The sequence below is a fragment of the Diospyros lotus genome, chromosome 5 (genome assembly GCF_014633365.1).
Source record: "Diospyros lotus cultivar Yz01 chromosome 5, ASM1463336v1, whole genome shotgun sequence".
In the NCBI taxonomy this organism is placed as follows: domain Eukaryota; kingdom Viridiplantae; phylum Streptophyta; class Magnoliopsida; order Ericales; family Ebenaceae; genus Diospyros; species Diospyros lotus.
In genome coordinates, this window is record NC_068342.1 from 3,700,766 (window position 1) to 3,718,672 (window position 17,907).

At 34.5% G+C, this 17,907-nt stretch overlaps 1 protein-coding gene across 4 annotated transcripts; it reads right to left on the reverse strand.

Annotated features, from left to right (window-relative positions):
• Positions 1-1,295: 1,295 nt before the first annotated feature.
• On the reverse strand, positions 1,296-16,253 carry LOC127802675 (uncharacterized). Of its 4 annotated transcripts, none has more exons than XM_052338632.1 (13): positions 16,095-16,253; positions 12,421-12,461; positions 11,636-11,704; positions 11,437-11,534; positions 11,039-11,119; positions 8,813-8,895; positions 7,275-7,326; positions 6,971-7,060; positions 4,865-4,933; positions 4,512-4,613; positions 3,852-3,920; positions 1,680-1,736; positions 1,296-1,571 (listed from the first exon to the last, which is right to left on the reverse strand). In XM_052338632.1, the coding sequence occupies exons 4-13, from the start codon at positions 11,440-11,442 to the stop codon at positions 1,476-1,478; spliced, it is 705 nt and encodes a 234-aa protein (XP_052194592.1). In that variant the 5' UTR covers positions 11,443-11,534; positions 11,636-11,704; positions 12,421-12,461; positions 16,095-16,253; the 3' UTR covers positions 1,296-1,475. The 4 variants fall into 4 exon arrangements, with proteins under 4 accessions (XP_052194592.1, XP_052194588.1, XP_052194590.1 ...); XM_052338628.1 differs by lacking the exon at positions 16,095-16,253 and adding an exon at positions 12,720-12,859; XM_052338630.1 differs by lacking the exon at positions 16,095-16,253 and adding an exon at positions 12,594-12,723.
• Positions 16,254-17,907: the final 1,654 nt, after the last annotated feature.

A 17,907-nucleotide genomic window follows, 5' to 3' on the forward strand; every position in this document is an offset into this window, starting at 1 on the left:
TTGTCCGTCACAAGTCGAAAAGATCGATACCGGATCACTTTATTCTTAAAAGTAGGGGTAAAATGAGAAATTTATTCATCGTTTTTGTTCTTGCAGTGTCATTAGTGTTTATTAAATCGAAAAAATTAATACAATATTATTTTAATTCATTAGGTGCGTGGGAGAAATAATAAATTTACCTTCTTTTATTTTTAAAATAAAAATATTAAAATGTCTTAATTTTAAGAATAAAACATGTTATTTGACCCAACTTAAATAATTTGAAACGAGTCAAATATAAATTTTTTATGAGAATTGTAATGATAGCAAAGGACTTAGGCCGTTAAATCCAAGCCCAAAGCCCACCATTGCTCTCATGGGAAGGTGCTCGGGAGGGCAAAGCCCACGCAATATGGAACAACCCTAATATCCAATTATATATATATATATATATATTCTTATTCGTGTAATTAGGATAAGAGATGAAAAAAGATTAAGAATGTAATTAAAATTTCTAAATTTAAAAAAAAAATCAAGAAATTGTATTACTTTGTTTTCTTCATAGTGAAATTACTTGTCTCTCCTTGTAGACATAAATCACACAAGATCGAACCACGTAGATCTTGTGTTTGTTGTTTTTTATCTATTTTATTTACTTAACATTTCTAAACACTGTCGTTATTACTTGTGATTGGAAAAATATTCAACTTTTTTATCTTTGAAATAGAACTGACATTGAGGATAGGATCAAGATTAATATTACCACTAATACAAATAAATCCCAAGGTGTGACATTGCTGATTGCTAAATAATTGATTGAATTAATTAAGAAATCCTAAGGCCAGAGAGAACACGAGTTTGAGTAACTCTCAAATAGCCTCATTGCAAAGTAAGGAAAAGATTGCATATAAATACAATCCTCGTCCACCTCTCGTAAGACGTAAAGTCTTGAGCACTTTAAAACACTCAATATTTGGGTTGTTTTTCCATTAACGAATGCAAGCGCGAAAGCATCATTTCCTTCATTCATGGTACTTGCAAGTGGCTAGCATTAAGAAGTGATCTTCCATCAATGCTTGCAGGCTTCCAGGAATCTTTGTGGAGGGACATAGACATGAACAGGCTACACTGCGAGCCATCGGATGAGCTAGATCTGTTAATATCGTAGCCCACGGGCTGGCCTCCCGTGTAACTATGATCTTCTTCTTCTTCACATTGTATTATTATTATTTATTTATTTTGAATATGATATTAAAAAACCTCACCAATTGATTCCTGGTGTGGTGCCAGGGATCAACTCTGTTCTGCTCAGAAACGAAAGAACTGGATAATATTTATTTTGAACGTTAAAAAAGACAAAAACATTAAGTTAGCCTATGGTTACCATTATGAGGGAGGAGACCACCATCCAAAAGGAGAAAAGGACCACCATGGCAAAGAAGGGAGAAACGTCAAGTAAACGCCATCATTGGCTGGCTACTGCCGCAAATTAAAGATTAGGCTGGCTGTGCTTTAATTCGTCCGCACAGACGCCAGTAGGCCCCAGCATGGAAGAGAGATTTCTCAAAAACCCAGATCTCGCGGACAAGGACCTATGCAAGATATGGGAAGCATCAATCATCTTGTTGCAATTACACATATTTTGAAGAAACAAGAGCACATGTAACCAGATAAATTATCTCCAATCCCACAAAACACACCTCCTTGTTTTTGTCTCCAGCAACAACAGCCCCCTTTGAATCATATGCCTCGAACTTCTGCAAGAGTTTTTTTTTTTTTTTAATGACTTTCTAGAACAGAGAAGATAAATTTAATACAAGATCGTATCAGAGTACTTGACCCCATTACGTCAATTTAGAGGGGGGGGGGGGGGGGGGGGGGGGGGAACATGTTACGGATAGGCATAATTCATGACAAGGAAACAAAGGAGAACGGCCACAAGCCCAAACTTTTTCAAATTTCATTGCAATCAAACAAATATTGTACAAGTCATTGACAAAATAATTCAATCATCAACATAAAGATAGTGCCAAATTATATTTAATATCCTACATACACATAGAGCATCTCCGTAGATTTTCCAGCAAGCAAGGGCAGGTTATTAACCAGTAAAGGTTACTAATATTGCAATGGCAAGGCGAACATTAAAAACTGGTCCTTCAGTTACTTTCAACTCTTTCACAAACCCAATGATCATTCCAATACGAAGGTCTAAGATACCACTGTGGACAAACACTCACTAGCTTGATAGACAAGCTTCTCATTTAAACTGAGTTTATAATTTAAGTGAAGCCAGAGGATACTCACTTGCAGAAAATAACAGAAAAAGGAACACTAATATGAGAAGATAAACCTTAACCTGTCAAACTTCAAATACCACAAATATGAATGGCATCAGTTTCTCGATACTCAAAACACATTATTCAAAGGAAAAGAAACCTGTCGATCATTTTGCACCACAGCCTTCTTACTGCACAATAAAATCAAGCTGTTGGCCAGAGAATCTGGGTGTTTGCAATTGGGTGATCTAGATCTCCTACTTACCTCTAAAAATGGTGACATAGATCCCAACAAAAGCTGCAATGCAACTACCCCAAAATATCTACCTGAGGCAGTCCACTTGACGTTGGCATGTGGTCTCATATTGACGTTGGCAAAATTTCCAAAAAAATGAACAGGCAATTAACATACACTAAGCCATCTCTTTTTGAATGTGCTTTGAAATTCATATATCACAAGAGTAAAGCAGTAAGGGCCTAGAGTAAATCCTTAATATAATTCAATTGTAACTGAAAAAGCCTTATTATCACGTTCGCAAGTAACAAGTGTTTCTACTTGATGATAGATAGATGCCTTTAATTAGTAACCTCTACAAAAGCAATCCAAACCCCTCTCTTCTCCAAAACTCACCACAGAACTTCTATAGAGGCCTTATCATAGGCTTTTTCCAACTCTATAAACACCCATCTTTCCTCACCATGCCCCACTCTGGAATGACTGCTAAAGGTCAAACATGTTTGTCAAGGATTCCAATTCCTATAAGGCGAGTGGATCAAATGAAGGAAGTTTGAAGCAAAAGGGAGAGGGAAGACCAAAGAAAGTATGGTAGGAAACCCTTAAAAATGACATAGTATTTAATGGCCTTACAAGGATATTGTTATTGTGATGGATAGATATGGCATGAGGTCTAGAATTCAGACATGGTAGGATTAAGGCTTGAGATTATTTTTGTTGTATGGTTTCAAAAAAGTGGGGATTGAGATCTCTTGGACATGGTTTATGTGATCGGTCATAATTTCTTGCAACAATCAAAATTAATTTTTTTTTAATAAATTGGAGGATTTTTCAATTGAGATATGAAATGGATTCTAATTTCTTCCAGTAATAACATTTGTTGTCTTCTCAGATTGCCATTTCCACTTGTATTCACGGGGTCAGAACAACAAGAAACTAATTTCAGCTACAATTGTTGACATCAGGTACTTCAGTAGGGGAAATCATAATTTGGCCAACCAATAAATGATTAAACTTTCAATTATAAACATAAAATACATTTAACATGCATCCTTATGTATAAATTTACACTTTAAATACTTTAGTTCCCGTAATAGTTTTATCAACAGTCACATAGCCATACTGCATTTTCTTGCTGCTCTGCTAATGGGTTAGTAACTAAAGGCAATTGACTGACATTCTAAGTCCCTCCAAAATGAAGGTGCAGAGAACATAAGTTTGAATGACTGAACAGAACTCCCATGGGAAGTCACAAGTGATATATTCAAGACAAAGTCAACATACCCACTGGTGCAACAGCATACACAAATAGTATAAGCAAGCACAACATAAACAAAACTTGATCACAAGCATCATACCTGCTTAGTCAGAAACTCAAGTGTAAGCTGTATAAACACTTTTTTGAGGTCATTGCGATCAACACCAATCTGGAAAAGAGAAGCTATCTTGTCATATCATTTACATTGATGACTCTATTTGCAGTTCCAAGGTGAAATTTAATGTCATTTTAATATTGCGACCTTTTCACGACCAATCACCCCCAGTGTGAGACAAAAATTCCAATCCGTGAATGAAGGTAGATGAGAAACATAGCAACCCTTACACCATACAAATGGGTATAGGCCAGCCTGAGCACAGGATTTTGACAATTGTATATTGGACATTTTATTGTCTAGACATTTCCCTCTAGGTGCTCCAAAAACAAATAGAAAATATGACAATCTTAAAAATCAAAGAAATACAATTATCTTGGATCAGACTTCCTTCCTGAATCAAGTCTAAACGTGAATGAGACTTTACAAAACCATATTCAGTCAGGTTAGACATCCTATAAGTCACTGCAATCAGTATGGATGTGCAGCATATCTATATACCATGTTTAAGAAAATGGCACAATTCATTCTCAGGTTCCATCCATACATTTGCATCTCCTTTGATAAGATTACAAAACAAATTATACACATCATATCTGATGTAATTAGACTAATGTGGTTTTGTTATTTCACAGTGACACTTACCAATCGAGCTCGTAGTGTTCTTATTTTAACAACTGGCTCCACTAGTTCCCAGAACACCTTACTCCACATTGATTCCCTTTGTTTGATTTCATTCTTGAGAGCCTGTCTTAGAAAAGCAGGAAAAGACAAGCAAAAGGAAGATGTGGAACAGACAAGCACATACCAAATAGAAAATTTTAGAGAAAATTTCAATTAGGAAGGGTGTTAAAGAGAAAGAAACAGCAAAATGGCAGCATAAAGTATGTAAATTTTCATGAGGAAACAATAAAAAGCGTGTGGATGTGAGAGAAGAGAGGGATAGAGCCAGGGAGAGAAGGAAAGAAGGGGGAAAAGAAGAGGAACCGGCAGCTTACAGAGTACATATTTTCCGTCACTGTTTTCCTCAGTGATGTTTTGTCACCATTTGAAATTTGGGTGTTTATCTGTTCCAGAATAGAATAATAAAGTGAGAAAGAGCAACTAGCAGTAATACAATACCAAATTGAACATCACACAACACTGAAATGATAATAAAATAATGCAGGAAGAGAATTTATTTTTATTAATGCATAGCAATTTGTTCGTGGGATGGGGCAGGACCTGCATGCCATATAACATGCTCATTACAGGCTTAGTTCAGCTGCCGCCTGAGCCTTGGCTTTAAATTGATCCGCTGGTCAGAATTAAAAATATACCAGGGGATAACTAAAAAATGTGGTATAGAAGGAACAAAATAGAAGATATTGATAATTGGTAAGTGAGAATGATCTTCTTTTTTATTCCACGCTGGGGGGGGGGAGTATTTGGTGGCAAACAGTCTTATTTTCCAGATAATTACTCTTAAGAGAAAATAGAAAATTTGTTCAAATACAAAAAAAAATTAAATAGAAAAAGGAGAGTTGCAAAACACAGTTACTCCCAAATTAAACTAAACTTGGAAGACTCAAAACTCCTAAAAATGAGTCTTCCAAATTTTCCTTGCTAATTTGGAGACTTGAAAACACAGCTCTCCACTAAGTTTTCCCCAAATTCAAGATAGAAACATTTTTCACAACCAAACAATCCCATTCTTTCTGGGGATAGCGAAAAAATTCCATATAGATGGAACAAAATGGAAGATATTGAATTATTGATATTGGTAGGTGAGAAGGATTTTTTTTTTTTTTTGATGGGGGAAGGGGGTGCATTTGGAGGCAAAGGAGACAGCAGGCAGAGTTTTGCTTATCTGGAATAGAAGAGTTTTGAAGGTAGGGTAGGGTGCCCTGGATACATTTAAAGCAAAGTGCAGATTCAGTTTTGTATCTCTTCCGTCAACTTCTCCATTCTTTTAACTGTATCATGAGGATTTTTTTTGTTCTCTTTGTGGGGGTTGATGTGGGACAGTAGGAAGATTACAGAAAATTGAAAAGAGAAAAATTGGGGGGGATGGAAAAGTGTATAGGGAGCCCAAGAGAAGAGAGATTCAATAATTTTATTTGATCAATTAACCAAAAACATATTTCCGTATTGCACTAATAAGCCATAGATGTAGGCTTGATAAAACTCCTAAAACAACTAAAAGTCTTTTAAAACTACTCTTAACTAATAATGGTAACCTAATAACACTTAAAGTTCTATCACACAACCCAGAAGAAGTCCTAATAAAACTAAACTATATTAAATATGTTTTATTCCTCTCATGGGGTACCTCAAGAGGTTTGAGTCTAAAGGACCCTCCTCGTCTCCTTTTTGCTGATGATGGGGCTTTGGAAAGAGTTCTGAAAGTTTTAAGGGCCATTTTGCTTTCTTGCAGAAAATATGACCATGAAGGGAGAGTTGGAGAGCTAGAATTCATGTTGCCTCCAACATCTAGAATTCACTATTTGCTTGTCAAACAACAACAATGTACCAAGTCCTTCTCCCACTGTATGGGTCAGCTACATGAATCCTATCTTTCTATTCACCCTATTTACTTGTCAAAGAAAAAAAAGTTTCAGTCTGCAATCTTTTAGAAACAAAACAGAAAAGAAGTATCTCTTTGGTCTACTTCATTCAAGAAGCACAAACATAGACATAAGATTCAATAAGACACAACAAGACGTGGTCCCAGTCCCACCAATAAGGAAATTTTGAGAACAAGAAGATCAATATGACACAGCAAGACAACAATAAATTTGAACATCAAAGAAAAAACTATGCCATCATTCTAAATAACATTTGCATATGTTAAAATGGTTAAAAAAATAAACCAGACAAAAATCATTTTCAACTTCCAGGTAGTTTTTCAAATTTGTTGTGTGCTTCAAGTGCATTTAAAGAATGGTTTCCATGTGTAGCCAAGTTTCAAAGAGTGTCTGATTATTGAAAATTTCACAAAACAATAGGACACATTTACACATGTTGAAAATGAAGATAAGATAATGTCACTTAGCATAAAAAGATAATGAAGATAATGTTGAAACCAGCTGCATATTTATATTCTAGAAATGAGAAAAACACACCTCCTTGTATAAGTGCAGGGCTTCTTTGTAAAATTTCTGTTTCGAATATCCAGATTTCCGTAGTTTAGCAATTGCATAAGCACTTTTTAGCTGCAAATAACCAAACCAAAGTATGATCAACTTTACAGAGCATAAATTAACCTTTGCCAAGCTGAGTCTTATAGTAAAACTTATATCTCCACTGTAATCTATTCAAAGTGGCATCTGCATTAGCTGTTATTTTTCAGTCAAAACAACACGATCTTTGAAAAATAATGGACGACTAAAAAGCTTGTTCGATAATTATAGCATGTAATAGCAGCACCTCCAAAATAATATCCTCCTTTGTTCTTCTCCAACCACTTCTTGTGAACCATCTGATACATGACAAGTTAAGTCAGTGCATGAGGAAAACCTTTGTTTCCATAACATTAAATAGGGAGTAAGATGTGCATGAAATTTATACACAACAAAAAGCTTAAGTGGAAGAAATAAAAGAATGGAAAAAGTATTTTTATCCAAGAATATCAAACCAATTGCTCTAAATAAAACCAATAACCAATGAAGAATAGATGTTTAACAAGGGAGTTGCATGAGTTTCAGATTACGGTAATTCATGGATATTACTGGACATATATCTAATACTTAAAGGAACATCAACATAATTAAAGATAACTTCCCAATGAATTTAGAAGTGCATGATACTTTGTATTATATACTCCAAAATACGAATGCAGCAAATCTTGAGTTTCATCACATAGCAGTTACATTATCATTCTAGAGGCAAAATATGCAAGGAAAAACATAAAAGAGTTGCAAAAAGTAATTTATCAGTTTATGGAGAATAAGACTCAGGTCTATCATAGTCACAAGAAAAGATAAGGAAGGCAGGCAATAACTAAAATGGACAATAAGATTCTCTTTTTTCTTGCAAATTCTGGTATCGTAAGTGAGACGTTCAAATAATGCATAAATTCATAAAGATAGTTTCCCAAGTAAATAATAAGACAAAGACACTTCCATAATATATTCGTATGTATACATGCATATAATATTTCTGTGTCCTTGATGTACTCATGCATAGTTTAGAATGTGATTTATACACATTTATATGATGTCCTATCTATAGTACACTTTTTTTCTCCGGCAGTTTTGCTAGTCTATTCAATTTTTAGTTCCACTTTGTTTTTGATTCTTTTAAATTCATTAGTTTAATAAGTAGCATCATCCTATAAATGGTGGTGTTTCCATCTAGCTGTAGCATGAGTTTAGTAAACACAACTGCACCAACCTTTCACAAGCATAGCACATTAATATTTAAGGTTTTGAAATATAAATCTACAAAATCTAAGCATCTATTGCTCATATTTCATCTCCTTGCATTGGGCATACAGAGATGCCGATGTCCATTCCAAATATTCCTGTTAACACAGGCTGTTACAACTTTGGCCTTGAAGAGAAAATTAGGATTAGATCCAAACTTTCCTTCTAATCTTCTCATTTTCTTCTACTCTCCTTTTTGTTTGTTCTTACTTTCCTCTTAGTCATTCTTAGATGACTCAATTTTCCATCACAAAATTTAGATCCATAATTTCTTCCTTTTTTGGCAAGTTCACTAAACCTTTAGTTTGTATGTGTGCTGCCTCTAAATTTAAGAGGAAGACTGATTGATGTCAAAACCACATTCCTTGGAAAGGAAGAAGCCTATGTTACCCTTCCTACATTTTCACCTTCTATTTTGGGTGCTATGTTTAATTTGCAAACCTTCATGTGATTTAATTTAGTAAGTTCCCTTCTGGGCCTGTTAGTTAGCAACAGCATTAGAACAGTATCAACCAATGAACTGCTCAAAATCTGACTGACCTTCGCCAGAAAGCAATTGGTTCCCGAGGTGCATATGGTTCATAGATGATGCCAGGACTTGACATGGACACTTTGAAGGACCCCTGCTTGGATGTAAAAATTTAAGTATGTTAGCAGCCTATGCATGGAATGCAAGCAAGCAAAACCAAAAAGGCTAATAGAAAAGATGTTTAAATTATTAAGATCTTTACTATCTTTCTAATACAGCCATAACCTATTCAAATGATAGGCAATGCTCACAGAAATTGTCAAGCTGCTTAAGTCATCTCCAAGGACAATATGCACCCATTCTTGCTTATTCCCCAAGCTGTAATACTCCTCTAAATTGGTGAAGCATCCATGTAGAACACTTGACACTTCTAATAAGATATAGATATGCGCCAATTGCATTTAGTTGGATATGAGTTCAATAAACATGTTCAAAGAAAAAGTTGTAATGGGATAAACGCACTCAATCAATGAATATGCAGTTTTTGCACAGACAAAACTGTAAATCCTCACAACTGTGGATGACTAGTCAATCACACTAAGATGGCCATTTTAACAAGCCGCGGCACACAATCTATATCTACCAAGATTTTTTTTTTTTTTTTGGGTGGGGGGGGGGGGGGGGGGGGCGCGCTATTTATAGGCAACTGCCCAAGTAGGATTGGCCTCTCTACCTCCATCCCTATCTCTATTTCAAAATCAAATTGCTGAAAGAATTCTTCTCTACCAGACTGGGTTTGCTAGAAGAGATCACTCTCATATGTATCTGGTTTGAATTTGAGAAGTTATCTAACAGATTAAATCAGTGGTTATTTCAAGAATTGTTGATTCAATTAGAAATTTTATCTTGGCTAGCTAATGTGGCATATGCAGTAGTATTTTCGTAAATAATTTGGCTGAGTAGTATTGTCAATTTTTGGTACAAATACACAACAACCAAGCCTTTTTATCCCACCATAGGGCTGGCTATATGAATTCTTGATTTCCATTCATTTTTATCTATTGTCTCATCTTCTATAAGGCCCATATATTTAATATCAAACCTAAGTGCCTCCCACCAAGTCTTTTTTGGTTTTCCTACTCTTTTGTTAACTACTTGTTCCATTCCATCAACTCTCCTCCTAGGGCCTTTATTGGTTGTCTTTTCAAAATGACCAAACCATATTTAATTGTGTCTCCTACATCTTATCTACAATAGGAGCCACTCCAACTTTATTATGAATAACCACATTTTTAATTTTGTCTTTTCTTTATATCCACACCCACACATCCATCTTAACATCCTCATCTTGGTTATGTTATATTTTGCGCATGTTGGTACTTTATTGCCCAACATTTTGAATCATATAACAAAACTGGTCTTATTACTATCTTATAAAATTTTAATCATACTATCACATAAAACGCCAAACGCATTTTTCCATTTTAACCATCCCGCCATAATTCTATTAGTAACATCCTCATTAATCTCCCCAAATGCACTTTTTCCATTTGTACTTTAGGAAGATTGATCCAAGATTTCTAAATTGGTCTTTTCTTATCATCCACACTTATATTTTTACTAAACCTACATTTCATATATTCAGTTTTCACTCTACTTAATTTAAAAGTACAAATAACATTATTTAAGAAAAACTATTTTTACTTATCGTTGTACTTACCAAGAGTTAAAATTCTAAATAACAAATACCTGCAACCATATTCATATCTCATTCTCATGTATGATACTGTGTATCGATGTACATGTCTCAGAATTTGAACTACATGTAGACTCTGCCATAGCATAAAAAGTATACTCTCTTCAGGCTAACAGAATGTACCTTTAATCCAATCCAATCCACATACACACAACAGATAATATAATAAAGGTTGTAGGAATTTGATGTGCTTTCACAAAATTTCAAGGTGATAAGTAGGAATACTTCTGCTTGCACAAGATAGCACTTAATCTATTCTCTGGTGTCTATTTTCGTTACTATTAAGAGATCTTCAAGCCCAAGCATGACCGTAGACTCAAAAATACTGGACATATGTGAAATTAACACTTCCATTGTAATTCCAGTGGGATATTTTGACTTACCAAAAGATTCACCATGTGTATAACATGCGTGCGTGCATTGTATCCATGTACAAAAGTTTTGCATGTATGCATCAGTGTAATTTCGCCTAACACAGGACAACTACCCAGTTTACCCAATAACAAACTTAACAAAGTGAGCTCTAAAAGAATTATCGCACCATCTGACGAGCTTGAGGATGGGGTTTTGCATGTGATGATAACAATCTCATGTCACCCATGGAGACATTTAACTCAGAGGCCTACAAAAGGATCAAAAAAAAAAGTCACTTGATAATGGTAAAAATAACAGTTTATAGAAGGAACAAAGTAAAACCAAAATGATTAACTTTTCAGGTAATAAAGAAAAAAGGGAACTATTGCAAACAAAGAATTATAAACTATTTATAATATTTCTTTTCTTTTAGTCTTCTTGAGGCACATATGCTACTTATGTCTGCTGAAGTGCAGTTAGTTAACAAGATGAAGTAAGACCAACATACAGGCAATCTGTTGTACCAGCAAGTATATTTGATAAAAGAGATATAACAGATGCATTGACATATATTTAGAAAGTTACCGTCATATATCGAAGTTCTGTATTTCTTGGTGTCCAAGGAAGACCATGGCTGCACTTGCAAGACCAAAAAGAAATGCTTCGGTACTTAATTTCAGGACCTAATCAGACAGGAAACCAATGAATAAGATCTCACTTGTTTTCCTAAATATATACAAGAATGATAGCAATCAAGTTTAAGAAGAACAAGTTATCCCCGTACTCTTTTGATTCCAGGGAAAAGCAATGTGACCCTCACATAAGAAAAAAGAAGCTCTCCAGTAATTCAGATCTGATCACAAATAAAATAACGTGACCAATAAGAGACTTGTGGTGCATCACAACTGGTACTTATGAGCATTGGAATTTAAAAAATCTGATTCAAAAAATTCATAGAATAATTTGAACAATGGATTTAGTAGATTTAAATAGAACTGCCAGTGACTATGGACAAAGTACTTTTAAGGTGCCATTTGCTGATTTAACTTACAAACTCCACAATCCCAAAACTTCCACATATAACAGTTACACAACCATGCGTCATGGTCCAAACTTCATAATTCTCACTCATCTAAGTGGCATTATCAAATCCACTTAACCGATTAGTGAAATGAAGTCCCTTACTGTGAGAAACCCATAAACATGACATAGGATACAATGGCCTTACAGAGGATATAGCCATAGAAAGAGATGGATGGAGGGCTAGAATTCGAGTAGCCAACCCCACCTCGTGAAATTAAGGCTTCTTCTTGTTATTGCTATTGTTGTTGCTCAACCAATTAAACTCACGTGAAAAGATGAAATCTCTTCATGAAGATAACTTAATTACCCTACTCATAATTCCAATTAGAGAGCCATATAACCTCTATATTTGTGTGGCCCTTAACATGAACAAAAAAGTATGCAAAAATGTACAGATACATGACTGGGTATGCATTCAAATCTTTCATTTTGTGTAGGCGCGCGCGCGCACATATGCTTATGTATATATTTCTGCGGCAACTTTACCGTTGACAATAATATTTGAATAGCTTCTTGAGCTTCCGATCCTGAAAAGTCAAGTAACAGGAGCTTCAACGACTACACAAACAACAAGATTCGAGATCGCAGAAGGAAGCCTAAGCATTGAATTTGGCGGCTGAGAAAATACACGAAAGAAGGCAAACGGAAATGCAAACAACCATGTTATGTACAAATACGGTCTTCTATTAAAACGAACACCACGCTACACAGCATCGGATTCCTTTTTCTTCTCTTTTGCTCGATTTTCCCAGCAAACAAACAGAAAGCCAAGAGGATGAACTTACAGGGGAGAAGATTCTCGGCCCAGAAGAGCCCGATGGAGACAGCGAATTGTCTGTAATCGTCGGAAAGCCATGTTTGATGGAAGGCAGCCACCTCCAAGATTGGGGTTAAGGTTTACAAAGGGGTTTAAGAAGCAATTATAAAGTACATCGCTACTATTTCAAGGTCGCTGCGACGCCTTCGGATGATTGCCACGTCGTAAGAAATGAAAGGCAAATTTACTGAAAAAATCTTAGACTTCATGTAATCTTATAATTTTAGTCCAATTTAATTTTTTTACAAATAACTGCTACTTCCATGCAGCCAAAAAAAATAAGTTGTAAAGTTCCAATTATATTCTGTCATTAAATATTATTTTCAGTTATAACAAATATTTTTTTAATTTTTCAACTTCAGTTTTATAATTAAATATTTTTTTATATTTTATGTTTTAAAAATATGATATAATTTATTTTTAAGAAATTTATAAAATAATTTTTTCTATGCTTTTCAATTCATAGTATAAACTTTAAAAATGAAAAAAAAAGTTATTTAATAAAAAATTAAAATTAAAATTATTTTTTCTAATTCAAGATTCAATCATTTAATAAAAAATTAAAATTAAAAAATAATTTCCATAACTACATGCCCTTTTTCATTTTACTTTTTTTTGGTCCATTTTCTCAATCCATAATTTTATTTTTATTTTGTATTCATAGATGATGAAAACTTGTTTATAGTTTTTATCTTCCTGTGTTTTTTCTTATTGGTTAGGGGTATTTTGGTAATTTTAAATTTGTTGAGACATATTTTAGTGTAAGTTAATTTTGAGGTATCTCTTTATCAGGTCGTGTATTTTATTATGATTCTTAAATATTAATAACTTTTAAGAAGAGTTATTTGCAAAATAGAAGTTGGGGAAGACTTGAAAAGATGGAAGTTGGTTTTTTTATAAGCTCGAGGTTTAGTATAAATAAAGGGTCTCTCAGCCACTTTGAGAGATTTTTTAGCATTTTGAAGACAAAAGCAAGTTTCAACTCCAAAACATCTAAGATTTTGAAGATTTGGATTTTGAGGAATCGACCCTGTAGCATCTACGAATTCCTCAATCGTTGTCATAGGCGCGAGAGTCTAACAAGAAGTTGTTGCTATTCAATTGTTTTAGAATTAAAAAAATGTGATACCAGTTATTTAGATATATTATTTGTTGTTCATTATTTCAACATGACATTCTTATTGTATTTGTGCTATTTTTGTTATCCCTATTTGCATCATTAGAGTATAAGATATTCGTATCATCCTTATTTTGCCCATGAAGCCATGGTTTCACAAGAAAACTAGCTTAAGGTTCAAACAAAAAAAAGTTAGCTTGATGTTCCATGAGTTAATTTAGAGAGGAATTACAAGATTTCATAACTTAAAGCAAGATGGGTGTACTCGTTGACATGCTGTCATATCCCCAATTTATTGACACATTAGATAATATAAATGATATTTTATGTTCATTAATTAAGAGTTAACTTGAATAAATATTATTGAAATCACATAGAAAAATTTAAATTCTCAAATAAAGAGTTAACTTTATATTTTAATTGTTGCACGGTCAAGTTTTGTTCTGCATGTATACAATTACTTAAATGTTGAATTAGCGTTGAGATAATTTAATTTTTTTTGTATTATCTACTATAATATTACATTAAAATATTAATCATTATCTTATTTAAAAACTTAAAGTATTAATGATTTTTCTATAAACCTAATTAATCCAATGAATTTGTATAAAAGTTAAATAAAACTTAGGCATTTAGGCTATATAGATTAGATACAATCCATTCCAAAAAAACAAGTTTGAGACTTTAGTATATCCACAAATAATAATAATAAATAAATAAACGGATTCATTTGGATGGGGGAGAGCATTCGGTTATAACCGATCGAATCGTCAATTTTTTTACCAACCGAACCGAATTGATCATAGCCCAGTAACCGAGCCGAACCGAACCAATAGGATATACTAACAAAAAAATCGAAACCGAAATAACCAGTATAACTGAACTTCACTAAAACTTATCGAATTGGTGAGCATGATTGGAGGGAGAAAGATGCAGCTGGGGCGGTGTTGGCCTCTGCATATGAAGGAAACGAACGCTGGAGACAGAGACGAATGGCCAGCCCTTATTTGATTCGACCCTTCGCTCGGCCAGAGGCTCAAATGGCCATTCATCTTTGACTGTCATACGGCCATGAGATAAAGAGATAGAGAGACTGTCGTGAGGTGACGTTCGTGAGATCGCGATAGGAGAAGGGGTGCGAAGGTGAGGCATAAGGCAGTGAGATCGAGATCAAGAGAGAGAGAAATGGGGGGTTTGACTGGCGCGCGCAAGAGAGAGAGGGGGGACATCCGACGTCGTGAGAAAGATTGAGAGGTTTGGGGTGAGGGAGAGAGAAGTTTGGGAGGGTTAGGGGTGGGGGGAACCAGAGACTCTCTGAGAGTCACATGAGGAAATCGTGGGCAGGGAGAGAGAAGTTTGGGTGGGAAACTGTGGGTAGGTAAGGTCACATGGGTGGGAAATCGTGTCAGGGAGAGAGATGTTTGTGTGTGTGGCTTGTGAGGGGAAACCGTGGGCAATAAAATCAAGGGAGAAAATTGTGGGCAGTAAAATCATGGATAGTAAGGGTGCGTTTGATTGGAGAATGGAAAATGGGGTGGAATTTTAATTCTTACCCCACTCCTAGGAATTTCAATTTCTTGATTTCAAGAAAAATCTCTACTTTTTGAATTAAAATGGAATTCAAATTTCATGGAAAAAAAAAATTGTTTGATAGAATTTCTTGAAATTTGGATGGAAAATGAATTTCATCCTCATTTTCCATGCCTATCAAACGCACCATAAGTGAAGGATAAATTTGATTATTTTAGTTAATCAAAATATTTGAAAATTTTTATAAATACAATTGAACCAATTTTTAGCTATTTAATTAATTAAACCGAATCGATTGATTCGGTCAGTTCACTTGAACCGAACAAATGCACATCCCTGCATTTGGAGAGTGCAAGGAGAGGAACAGCCCTAAGGCAGCCCATGGGCTGGGCTGAGGCCCAATTCAAGCCCGACAAGCTAGAGCAGGATCGCAGGCATCCAGCTCCTCAAGACAAGCCGCAGACAATTTCATTCAAGGCGGCGAATACTTCTTCTTCGACAGTTCTCGAACCAAACCGTCAGATCCGAACCCCATAAACACAAACAGTATTCGCAGATGATGTACGAAGACAGAAGGAAAAGGAAAAGGCGGCATTGAATTAAATGAATACGAATGGCTTCAACATGATAGGGCAACAACCGGCAGCGGCAGTGGCTATCCTCCATTATCAGTAATTGAGACATGAAAATACATACCTAAAAAGGACAACGGCTGCAATCGCGTCAATTATTAGCTCTGTCCTTTCATTTCCGATCGTTGGGACCGACGATCTGTAACTTTTTCCCTCCCTCTTATCCTTAATCCATTCTACTCAGTTGTGAGGAGACAACGCATCGGCTTGACTCCTCTTTCAGAGCAAGGGTACAAATGAAGGGGGCGGGAGCACCTCGAGACTTCTCTTTTTTAACTTCATTTGTTTATTTAAGTTTAAATTTTAAACTTAATTTATAAATTAGTCGAGTTTAAGCTTTAAAGCATTGGATTTGTTTCAATTTATAAATAAGTCAGCTTTAAAGTGTTGGATTTATTTCTTTAAGAATGTTCAATTGGTTTAGATTTGATTAAATTAAAATTAAATTTGACAGAACTAGATGAAATTATATAAGAGAGGAACTTAACTAAACCAAATTTGTTTAGTTAAGTCCTACTAATATCGTGAAGTCAAATAACGAGGGACGCTCGTAATAGTGTGTTAATGAAAAAAAATGACATAATTTGAGAATTGAAAGCTTAAACGTGGATGACAGGAGAAGCGTCCACCGCAGGCGCACCGACGGCCGGGTCACGAAGTGGCCCTCTGAAAGCTACTTAGGATTTAATCCCTTCTGATGGCGTTGTTTTTGTAATCTGTAGATAGGTTTAAGACGGACCAGCAAAGCAAAGCAAAGCCAATCCTTTAAGCTTTGCGTGCTGTTCAAGACGCCCCCCACGACGAATGAACATTGCCATCACTTCACAATTCCTCTTTCGCTCTTTAATTAAAGGGCACACCACACCTCCACGTCGTTGATGACTTGGGGAAATCAATACCCTTTCAACCGTTCCTTCCAATTCTCGTGGCACAAATCATTCCTCAAGTTTTGCCCACAAAAAATATATTTTTCCTAATAGCACCTTATTTCCTTTTTGTCTTGAATAATTTAATTTAAAAAAATGTTGTAGGTACCTTATAGATTACACCACGAGTTATATAATGTAATTAAAATATTCAAAATACCCTTTATCTAATATGATAAAGTGAGATGGTAAGACGATGTGAAGTTATGAGACGCATGATTAAAATACTACTCACCCAAGACGGTGAGACAACAAAAGACACTGAGACGTGGTAAGGCAAGATAATGAGACGTAAGGGATATTTTTGTCATTTACAATGTATTATATAGCTCATGATATAGCCAGTACTTATAGTATGGTCCTTTAGTCTTTCATTCTAAGACAAATATAACAGTATTTAAGTAAATATTATATTCACAAATAAATTTGATAAATAACTTTTATAAATTAATGTAATATATACGAATTCATAATAATTTATTTAAAATTAATAATAAATTTACTCACTATTATAAACTATTGCTAATTTTAAGTGTAACTGCTTTAAATTGGTGTGTGATATGTTTATCAAATTTATTTATGAGTATAGTAATTTTTTATATCTTAACAAAAAATATTACTTGAATATTCAATTATTTGAGATAACATTCTTACATTAATATATTATATTGAATGCTATATCAATATAAAAATATATAACATATCCACGTGTCAAACTTAAATAGTTAAGTAATATTTTTTGATATTTTAATTCACTTTGATAAGGGTAATGATCAAATTTATTGATTGATTAAGTATTTTAAAATAGGATGCATTTATTAACAATTAATAGGATTGTTACTTTAATTATTGTCTCTTAATATAAAAATGAACATTACCCTTTAACTATTAATTATTAAAAAAATAGTTTTCCTATAAACAACATTTATAATTCCTTCCAAACGTAGCCGG